Source organism: Euphorbia lathyris, chromosome 10 (assembly GCF_963576675.1).
Source record: "Euphorbia lathyris chromosome 10, ddEupLath1.1, whole genome shotgun sequence".
In the NCBI taxonomy this organism is placed as follows: Eukaryota; Viridiplantae; Streptophyta; class Magnoliopsida; order Malpighiales; family Euphorbiaceae; genus Euphorbia; species Euphorbia lathyris.
The window spans coordinates 64639914-64650518 of NC_088919.1; the positions used below are offsets into that span (position 1 = coordinate 64639914).

Genomic DNA, 10605 nt, shown 5'->3' on the forward strand with positions numbered 1-10605 from the left:
TATGATTGATTAGCTACACGAATTACAAAAGTTTTAATTTTGAGCTCAATTTAGGTAGGATTTTGCTATTTACCGTCCTAAATTACTTATCACCACCTCTATTTGTATAATTTTACCATTTGCATAAAAAAATTTCAAAACTGGGGAAAAAAAATTTTGGGAGAAAATTTCAAAATTTGGCCTAAACGGATGCGGCATCCGCCCTTGCCATGGGCTGGCTGGATGCTGCATCCGTTTAAGCCAAATTTTGAAATGTGCAAATTCGTAAAAATTTTAGTGACAAAAAATACTAACTCGTTCAATTTTTTGTGACGAAAAATGTAAAATTCTCTAATTTTTTGTGACGAAAAATGAAAATCGTCATGAAAAATATATATTATTTTCATGGGTTCTTTGATAAAAGATTGTAAATTTTAATGTTTCCGACTCGTAATCATCCATTTTCGGAGTTGGGGTTGTCACACATTAATTATTTTCATAATTTCAATTATTGTTGTTCGGAAATATGATTTTGGAGAGAGAATTTTCAGTTTTTAATCAAAATTATGAGAAGGTCAAAAAAATCCAAGTGGGAGCGGTGATAAATAATTTGGGGGCAGTATTTAGCAACTGACTTTAGATATTTTCAAATATTAAAATTAAAAGTTCATCAAATTCCATATTTTAGAAGTAAGAATTCAATTTTATTAAAAATATCAATACGCCAGCAAAATCATATACTCCCCCCGTTCCACAATACATGTCTTTCTAGAGAAGTTTTTTTTGTACCACAATACATGACATTTTGCTTCAATCTATACACATGAATTTACTTTTACTAAATATACCCCTATTTAATTTGACATTTTGTTTTGTGAATAGATAAAATTAAATTTATTAGTTCCCTGAACTTTGTAAATGTCTCACCAGCTCCCTAAACTTGCTTATTCCGTAACAACTAAATACAAAAATCATAATACTAAATCAGATTAAGTTGCAAAAATACTCCTAACATTTTGGGTCAGGAGTAATTTTACCCCTAACATTAGTAGCCAAAAGCAAATTTATCAATTTGGTGAATTTTTTGAATTTTTTTTGTCCAATTCGTACAAAAGTCAGTATATTTTTTTCACATCCCAACATATGTTTGTGATTTGTTACTGATAAAATGACGCACGTGTGAAGTGTAGATGACAAGATTAATGACCGAAAAGACAGTTTGATGAATTATTTCTCAAATTAACCCAATTTTTCAATGTTAGGGGTAAATTGTTCTTGGCTTCCAACGTTAGGGGTAAAATTGCACCATTTTAGACGTTAGGGTTAAAATTACTCCTGACCCAAAACGTTAGAGGTATTTTTGCACCTTAATCCGAGTTAGTATTATGGTTTTTGTATTTAATTGTTATAAAATAAGCAAGTTTAGGAAGCTAGTGAGACACTTGCAAAGTTCAGGAAGCTAATAAACTTTTATGGACAAGTTTAGGAAGCTGGTGATACGAAATAAACAAGTTTAGGAAGCTGGTGAAACACTTGCAAAGTTCAAGGAACCAATTTTCTATTATAGACAAGTTCAGGAAGCTGGTGATGTATTAAGCCAATTAATTATATCTCTTAATTAGTGTGCATTAACTTTAAAAAACTGTGGAATAGAGGTATAATATCGACTTGACTTTTGGATTGTCAAATCAACTCAATTAAGAGTTGAGTTTCTGAATTTCTCCATATTCATTATAATTGGGTAAATTACACCCATGGTCACTGAACTTTACCCATTTTTATATTTTGCCTACTCAACTTTATTTCTTCCCGGTTTGACCACTAAACTTTATACTTTTTAATACTGGTGACCACTTAATTTTAACTAACTTCTTAAAATGGCCGTTAACGATCGTTAACGACCTTAAAATGAAAATATTCAAGAATTAAAATTGTTCAGAATGACATTTACCATGAAACCACACTTTTTATTTTCAAAAATCACATTTTTTGGAGCTTTCTCTCTCTAAAAATTCATTATCTCTCTCCTAACTAAACAACACCTAAATAACTTCAAAATGAAAAATTTCAAGAATTAAAGTTCCTTAGAATATCATTAACGCTTTGGATTTTTTATTTTTAGCCGTCAATGGTCGTTTTGAGGCGTTAAGTGTCCACCGGTGTTAAAAAGTGTAAAGTTCAATGGCCATACCGGGAAGAAATGAAGTTCAGTGACCATAATGTGAAAATGGGTAAAATTCAGTGGCCATGGATGTAATTTACCCCATTATAATTTGTAACCAATGACAGAAGCCAGAATCCCAAATCATTATAATTTGTAATTAGTGACGGAAGCCAGAATTCTAAATCTTAGAACATTATCGCAGAGCATTCAATCTATTTAGGGTAAATTACGCCCATGGCCATTGAACTTTATCGATTTTCATGGTATAACTATTGAACTTCAAAATGTAACATGAAAGCCACTAAGCTTTACATTTTATTACACTTGTGACCATTAAACTGTAACCAACTTCTCTAAACGACTCTTAACGACCTCAAAATAAAAATATTTAAAAATTAAAGTTGTTCAGAACAACATTTACCATGTAACTGCATTTTTTATTTTCCAAAATCACAATTTTTGGAGCTTTCCATCTCTAAAGTTCACTTTCTCTCTCCTAACCAAAATCATTTAAATGAGCTCAAAACGAAAATTTTCAAGAATTAAAATTGCTTAGAATATTATTAATTTCTGAATTTTTTTATTTTGAGACGTCGATTGAAGTTTAGTGATCACAGGTGTACACAAAGTGTAATGTTTTATGTTACATTTTGAAGTTCAGTGGCAATATCGTGAAAATTGGTAAAGTTCAGTGGCCATGGGTGTAATTTACGCAATCTATTTATCATGTTTTTCACTATTTAATTTTTTTTAGTTTTTTCCATTTTTACTGTTTTTCGGGTTTTTTCGTATTTTTGGTTTTCACATTTTTCTTAATAAGAATCGTGGGTAATAAGTATTAATAATAAAAATGTAAGGGCTAATCGTAATGAGAATTTATGCCAATTCATATATTTCTATTCCAAACATGGTAATCCTCAATTGTAATGGACATTAGCATAAAAAAACTCAAACAAAGAACTTGTATTTCTCGTCAAAATAAGTTATCGTCTTATAATTATATTGTCGTGTTAGAAATTAATAGTCATATTCTTCTCGGCTTCTAATATGTTTCTGCATTTGTATTCAAATATGACATTGCAACCACAGCATGAAAAACTGCTCCAATTGGAAGAGCCTTTTCATCAATAGCAAAGAAAGGCGAGTGGAACGGTTTATCGTGTCAGAAATTGACAGTCCTATTCTTCTCGTCTTCTAATCCATTTCTGCATTTATATCCAAATATGACATTGCAACCGCGGCATGAAAAGCTGCTCCAATCGGAAGGGCCGTTTCATCAACAGCAAAGAAAGGCGAGTGCAACGCTTTATCTGATCTCAACGTCTCGTTTTTTATCCCAAGCCAGAACGCCGTAGCAGGAATTCTCTCTGAATAGAAGCTGAAATCTTCAGCTCCCATGGTCACTGGTTCAAGCTGCACTTTCCCATGTCCAACTAGTTTCTCTCCTATCTTCTTTCCATGATTGTACAATGCATCATCGTTGATCGTAACAGGGTATGTTCGCGCCATGGCTGCTTCGAAGTCCACCGTTGCAGTACATCGATGCACAATCGCCTGCATTTCAACGATCTTTTGACAAGTGCATACCTATGTTATCAACTGAACAATATCGAAAAAAATACGTTTCGGGGTCAGAAATGTAAGGTATGTGATGTCTTACCTGCTTAATCCTTTCCTTTATGTGGAGTAGTCCTTCATTAGTCAAGCTCCTAAACGTTCCGCCGAATCTCACAAGTTCCGGGATTACATTCATTGCAACGCCTCCTTCTATGAATGCTACTGTAACTACCTATACGTTACCAAATAAACAAGAATCAGTTAATCATATGTTGCACGGAAACAGAAATTGAAACTGAAACAAAAACGGACACTGGGAAACGTTAGGCGGCCCGGTGCACTACGCGTCCCCGCTAAGTGAGGGTCCGGGGAGGGATCCCACTACAAGGGTGTACTGGGGCAAGCCTTCCCCTGCCAATTTTTTGGCAAGAGGCCGCTCCTAAGACTCGAACCCGTGACCTCTCGGTCACACGACAACAACGTTTACCGGTGCGCCAAGGCTCGCCCTCTGGACACCGGGAAACGTTATTTCCAAAAATTGTAGCTAAAAAGAAATTGAAGTCGAAACGCTAATTGATATAGCATAAAATAAACGGGCTCGGGCAAAGATCCAGCCGAATCTAACATATGGGCCTGATATAAAGACCCATATTAAAAGAGATTACAAAAGCTCATTTGTACAGAATTTTTTCCAGGAAGCTGCCTAAAAGGACACGTGGACCAATGGCTGTCCTTGATTCCAAAGGCAGGCTCCTAATCCCTAAATCAAGCCATGTATTGTAGGATGATATAAAAGGAAAGAGTCTAAAGCCAACCACAAGCTGACACGTGTAAAGCGTATGAGCTGCTCAGGTACGGCTTAAACCATTATTTGGCCATCGATCTATCCAAAATTTTGTTATTTGGCCCTGACATATTATTTGGTCACATTTGGCCATTGACCTATCCCAATTGGTGCAATTTTACCCAATTTAAATGGAGTTGTTATTCTATTAGCACGTTACGATATTTTAACACTTAAATTTGATAAATTTTAGTTTAGAGATTTGTTTTTATTTGTTTTTCTTTTTTAATCTAATTAATTATTTTGACATAAGACAGTTTATGTGACAAATAAACTTCAAGACGTGTGACGTGTCAAGCTCATATGTCAAAATATCATTACATATGATGGGGGATAACGGGTTTGTCAAGTCTCATCTAAATTGGGTGAAATTTCACCAATTAGGATAGTTTAGGGGCCAAATATGACCGAATAATAGATCAGATCAGGGGCCAAATAACAGCTTAAGCCGCTCAGGTACATAATTACCTATGAATAGTCTTGGGATCAAAATCCCAGGTACGTCATAATCATTCACTATCTACATCACTTTGCTTTCAAGTTATTCTGTACTCTTAAATAGTTTGCTGATTTAAGCATCAGAGAGGGGACGCTGGAATCCAGCCCCTCCCAGACTATTTCTTATTGGTTCAGGTAATCAGAAGACGTGATTCATAATCGTAGACATTACTAATGAAAAAGAGTTTCCGTGCTAACATTATACATCAAAGTAGAGAGGAAAAGCTCACTCACCCCGGCCTCAAGAGGATTCAGCTCGCGAGATACGATCTGTTGGAGAGCAATGATGGCAAACGATGCTGCAAGAATAGGATTGATATGATTATGTGGAGCTGCAGCGTGTCCGCCTTTGCCTCGAATAGTAGCTAAAAAGCCCCCAGCGCCAGCAAATAATGGACCGGACCTGGAACCAACGAAACCAGTGGGAATCGAAGGCGAAACATGTAACATGAAGATAGCTTCAATGTCAGCAAGAGCATCATCTTGTAACATATGGTAAGCACCAGCATAACCCTCTTCTCCTGGCTGGAAAACAAGCTTCACAGTACCCTTCAAAGATGTGTTCAAAATGTAGAGTTTAATATACATGAAAGGAGAAAGTCTAAGGCTTTGGATAATGGCTAGCACTCGGAAATCTTCGGGTTAGTTGCACTCACGGTCTTCTAAGTATTAGAAATGGAACGGGAGTCGTAAACTTTCATTTTTAAACATCAAACCTGTCCAATTTTGTATTTGATTTCTATTGTAGTCCTTTTAACCGAATTCTGACAATAACATCACCGGAATGGACACGTGCATGACACGCCAAATAAATTTCTCATGTGCTTTTTTTTAAAGGTGACATGTCACCAAATCCAAGCCGACTGAACCGACCCGGGTTTTTCACGTTGAGTTGGGTTTGGTGACATCATTTAAAAAAAAAAGAGAAGTGTCAAATTTGATCCCAACGTTCTGTAGGAAGTGTAGATTTGCCCTAAAGTACGAAATGATACAATTTTAACCCTAACGTTTTAAAGGAAGATCAATTTTAGTCTTATCTAATGGAAAATTTGAATGGACTGGTTTGACAATTATTTGACTGTCATATTCATATAGGACATTCCAAACAGGTTTGTAGATAAACAGTTTCGTACATTTTTTATTGGTCATTTGTAACAACGGGTTTTTTCGTAAATGTGTTAACAACACTTTAAAAATCTTAAATATAATTGATGTTTGGAAGATCCGATTTGATAGTTAAATACAATGAAACGTCAACGTTAGATTTGTACCATTTTGTATGTTAGGGACAAATGAGGAAACCTACGAAATGGAAAACAGGAAACGTTTTTCCTAAACGAATGTAGCAAAATGGAAAAGAAACCGAAATGAAACTGAAACGTGGAAACGCTACTATAGAGGAGTTTATGTGCAACATAGATTAATAAATCCGGTCAAAAAGACTACAATAAAAATCAAATACAAAGTTCGATGAATTTGATGTTCAGGAATGAAGTTTTGTGACATTATCATTCCATTCCGATACTTTGGAGCACCATGAATGCAATTAACCCTCTAATCTTCCCATGATTATATGAGAAACACAAGTTACCTATTGCACGGAAATGGAAACGATATCGGGAAACATTATTTCTAAAAGGTTATAACTAGAAAATGGTAATGGAGACGGAAACCAAAACAGATATGAAATACGGAAACGATGAATTTCTGTACATAGGTTACCTTTAATTGATTTCTCTTTTGCTGCAGTAGTTTGGCTGCTCCAAGAAGCATTGCCACATGAGAATCATGACCACAAGCATGCATTTTGCCATCAATTTTACTCTTGTGCTCCCACTCCACTAATTCCTAACAGTAAGATTGATTTAAAAACATCAAAGGACAAAAAAACAAAAAAAGTGTCTGTTGAGAGCCAACAACACAGGCGTCATTTTATCACTCACAAATATATGAATGGAAAATATTTTCTTGATTTTCCGGTGTTTGTTCATTTAGAAAAATAAGTCAAGTAAAATTTTAAGTCAGTCGGAAAATTTACGATGAAAGTGAACAAAATATTTTACCATTTTAAAACATTTTTCTAAACGTTTAGAACTCTAGTAGATTTGTTCTTACACTTCTTGAAACAATAGTCATCCACCACTCCATCCATCTTATTAAATTATAAAAAATGTGAAACCTTTTTTTTTAAACCACCTTATATGCAATTGGTGTAAGCGGTGTAAGGTAAAAATATGGGTATAAGGATTGGCAATTTGTGACACGAAAATACGATTTACAGAGACAATCCAACTAACACGATACGATTGACACGAAAATTAATTTTCTAGCGTTTATAACATATAAAACCATATGAAACATATGCATGAGATAACATGCACGATTTTGACACGAAACAGGAAATTAGTCCAATTGTATCATTTTAGAAGCTATAATACAATTGCTCCTAACTGTGAATTGTTGCATCTTAAAAATAGCACTAGGTTTAATGTTTAAAAAAAGTTTCAATTTAAATATCGATAAATGTGACGTATCATTCATGTTAGTCAGTTAAGTTTTGATTTCTCTCTACGTAGAATTTACAAAGCTTATAATGGATTAATATGAATCACGTGTGATGTTATGTTACTTAGGTCTTAATTGGTGTTCTGTTTTAAATGTTAAGTCCATTGGTGTTATTTTTATACATGAAACTAAATTGATATTAGTGTGATTTGTACCTAAAAAACAATTATTGAAAGCAGCTATGAGGCCTTTTGACAAACATGTGGTATGCAATTCGAAGCTGAACAGTTTTTAGCGTAACAAAGTTTCACTAATTTCAATTTCAATTTCCATGCGTACCTGCAAAGGGAGGGCGTCCATATCAGCTCTAATGGCGAAAACTGGTTTCATACCAGATCCAATAGATGCCACAACTCCAGTCTCGGCGACTGGCCATTTATATTCGATCCCGAGTAAGTCGAGCTCATTCCTAATGAGTTGACTCGTTTTGTGCTCTTGGAATCCGAGTTCTGGATACTCATGGATTCTCCTTCTTATACCTTTCAGCCAGTGGAAAAAATCTGGCTCCTTCGCCGATTTCAACAGCTCCGTAGTTAGTGTATCAAATTCGGATCCAGATTTAGTTTTTTGAGCGCAAAATTGATGCAACAATGGCGATAAGCAGAGGCCGAATAGAAGAACTAGATTAGTGCCCATAAATAAGTTCTAAAAGATACGATCCATGTTCAATTCAAAGTTTTTTTTTTTTTTTCATTTTAATATGTAAATTCATCATCAACTTTCATGACACCATTTTAAAAACATTAATTATATTTTTCGTGACACTAGCATTAATTTATCATGGCTATAAAAGTGATATTTCTCATCCATTAACTTGTTCAAATTGGTTATTTTACCAATATCATACTGTCTTGAATTAGTATAACACACTATGATTGGAAGCAACGGCAGAGTTACCCCGGCCCGACGGTATATCTTGTTTCCTATTCGGATTAGTATTGTGTTTCGGTTTTCTGTTTGGATTCGACATCGTGGGTTCCAAGTCGGATTAAGTCGTGCGTTTCAAGTCAGACTAGGTTAGATACTCCATCATGTAAACTTAATTTGTAATCCGATTTTCGCCTCCTAATAAATATTATTCTCCTCTGCCCGTGGACTAGCTAACACAACGTTGGTAAACCACGTAAATCTGTGTTTCGATTGTTTGTTTATTTATCTTTCGTTGATTCCGCACAACAACCCCCAACTCATCGAATGTTCTAATTACACCATTAACTCCATAAAAGTGGTATTTCTCACCTCTTATGATCCTACGTGACAGTAACTTTGTGTGTGTATGTGTGTAACAAAGGCATGGAGCGCGTGGATGTGAAAAATTGGGCATTAACGGTAACAATTTTTTTTTATATAAAAATCCCTAAAATCTAATATCCAAATCCCTAATTTCTATTTCCTTCCCGATTCCTCTTCTTTCTTCTTCATTCATGCTGAATATAATCTTCTCCATTCATGTTCTATCTCATTCATTACTCGATTTATTGGTTAAGTGTTTTGTTCTTCATCTGCAATTCGAATCTTTTCCATTAATCTAGAAATTTCAGCTCCAAATCCTGCCATGACAAGCGATAAGGCATGCTATTATGGTGAAATGGCTGATATGAAGGTTTGTTGGAAAGCTCCATATCTTGGGAGACATTTCTTTAGCGGTCCAAATTATGGGGTAAGTAATTATTGTTGAAACACCTTTCCACATGATTTTGATTTGACAAAATTATTTAAGATAATCCATGATTAAGGGGCAATTAAATTTAGGGAAAAGTACAAAAATAAATCTTGTGGTTTGACCCATTTTCGAACTGCACCCCTGTGGTTTAAAAGTTTGCAAGTTGGTACTATGAACTTCATTCCGTTAGCAAACATATACCAAATTGACTAACGGTGTTAAAAGTCAAAGAAAAAAAGTTAATTTGGTCCTTATATTTATTTATTTTATAAATTAACTCCCCTTATTATCTACTTACCACAAACAAACCCCAAAATTAAAAATAAGAATCAAATACACCATCTTCTTTACCTCTCTTTTGATTTTATTTTTTTTCTTTCTCTCTCCTCTCTCATCTTTCTCTCTCTAAATCAATTTCACCATGAGTGTAATTTACCCTTTTTCATTCTAAACATTGAATTGAACACTACTAAATAATCAATCAACCTAGAAATTCTATAAAATTGAAACCTAATTAACTGTGAAATGGATCAGGAAAATCGCTCTAGAATTCACGGACAAATACCTGAAAGAACCAAGAATTGCAGGATCCAAAAAAATCAATTGAATGTATTTGATTCTTATTTGAATGCGGACGTCAAACACAGACATAGAGAGAGAGAAGCAAGTGGAATGAATGCGGGCGTCAATAAGTCAATTCACATTTCGCAGAGCAGTAAAAGTCAGCAAATGTCACAGCCAGAGCCAGCCACCACCAACAACTTTCAGTTTCAGTCAACACACAAAAACTTTTTCCGGTGTTTTGTTTTCTTCACCATTTATTCATCAATTCATCAAATCAATCTCCTTCTCCAATGATTCCGATTCCAATTCCGATTTGATTTGGTTTGATTTTCAATTTCAAATCAAACACCCTGCTTCCTTCATTTGATTCTGAGATGGATCACAGCAGCGACGGTTTTGAATTGCAAAACAGAAACAACAACAAGATCGAGGAACATCCAGATGGAGGCGACAGAGGAGGAGGAGGAGGAGGAGGAGTGAGGAAAGAGGCGCAACAGTTTTCAGTGGAGAGAGTGTTCGAAGAACAATAGGAAGTTCCGTCATGGAAAGAGCAACTTACTTTAAGGGCTTTTTGTGTGAGTTTTATTCTAAGTATATTGTTCTGCTTCATTGTGATGAAGCTTAATCTTACTACTGGAATTATACCTTCTCTCAATGTTTCTGCTGGACTTTTGGGGTTCTTTTTCCTCAAGATTTGGACTACTTTTCTTCAGAAATCTTCACTTTTGAAACTGCCTTTTACTAGACAAGAGAATATTGTTATCTAATTAA

General features: G+C 34.9%; 1 protein-coding gene across 2 annotated transcripts; it reads right to left on the reverse strand.

Moving 5' to 3' along the window:
- Window positions 1–3172: 3172 nt before the first annotated feature.
- LOC136208285 (IAA-amino acid hydrolase ILR1) lies at window positions 3173–8313 on the reverse strand. 2 transcript variants are annotated; one of them, XM_065999098.1, is made up of 5 exons: window positions 7887–8313; window positions 6765–6890; window positions 5277–5591; window positions 3804–3932; window positions 3173–3697 (listed from the first exon to the last, which is right to left on the reverse strand). In XM_065999098.1, the coding sequence occupies exons 1-5, from the start codon at window positions 8241–8243 to the stop codon at window positions 3338–3340; spliced, it is 1287 nt and encodes a 428-aa protein (XP_065855170.1). In that variant the 5' UTR covers window positions 8244–8313; the 3' UTR covers window positions 3173–3337. The 2 variants fall into 2 exon arrangements, with proteins under 2 accessions (XP_065855170.1, XP_065855169.1); XM_065999097.1 differs by having other exon boundaries at window positions 3173–3712; window positions 7887–8311.
- Window positions 8314–10605: the final 2292 nt, after the last annotated feature.

Bases quoted from the DNA above. Each gene is read 5' to 3' on its own strand.
- LOC136208285 (XM_065999097.1), bottom strand. From the start codon at position 8,243: ATGGGCACTAATCTAGTTCTTCTATTCGGCCTCTGCTTATCGCCATTG. The intron at 5,592-6,764 runs GTAACCTATGTA...ACATCTTTGAAG, and splicing joins AAAAGAGAAATCAATTAAAG to GGTACTGTGAAGCTTGTTTT. The intron at 3,713-3,803 runs GTAAGACATCAC...ACTTGTCAAAAG, and splicing joins TAAAGGAAAGGATTAAGCAG to ATCGTTGAAATGCAGGCGAT.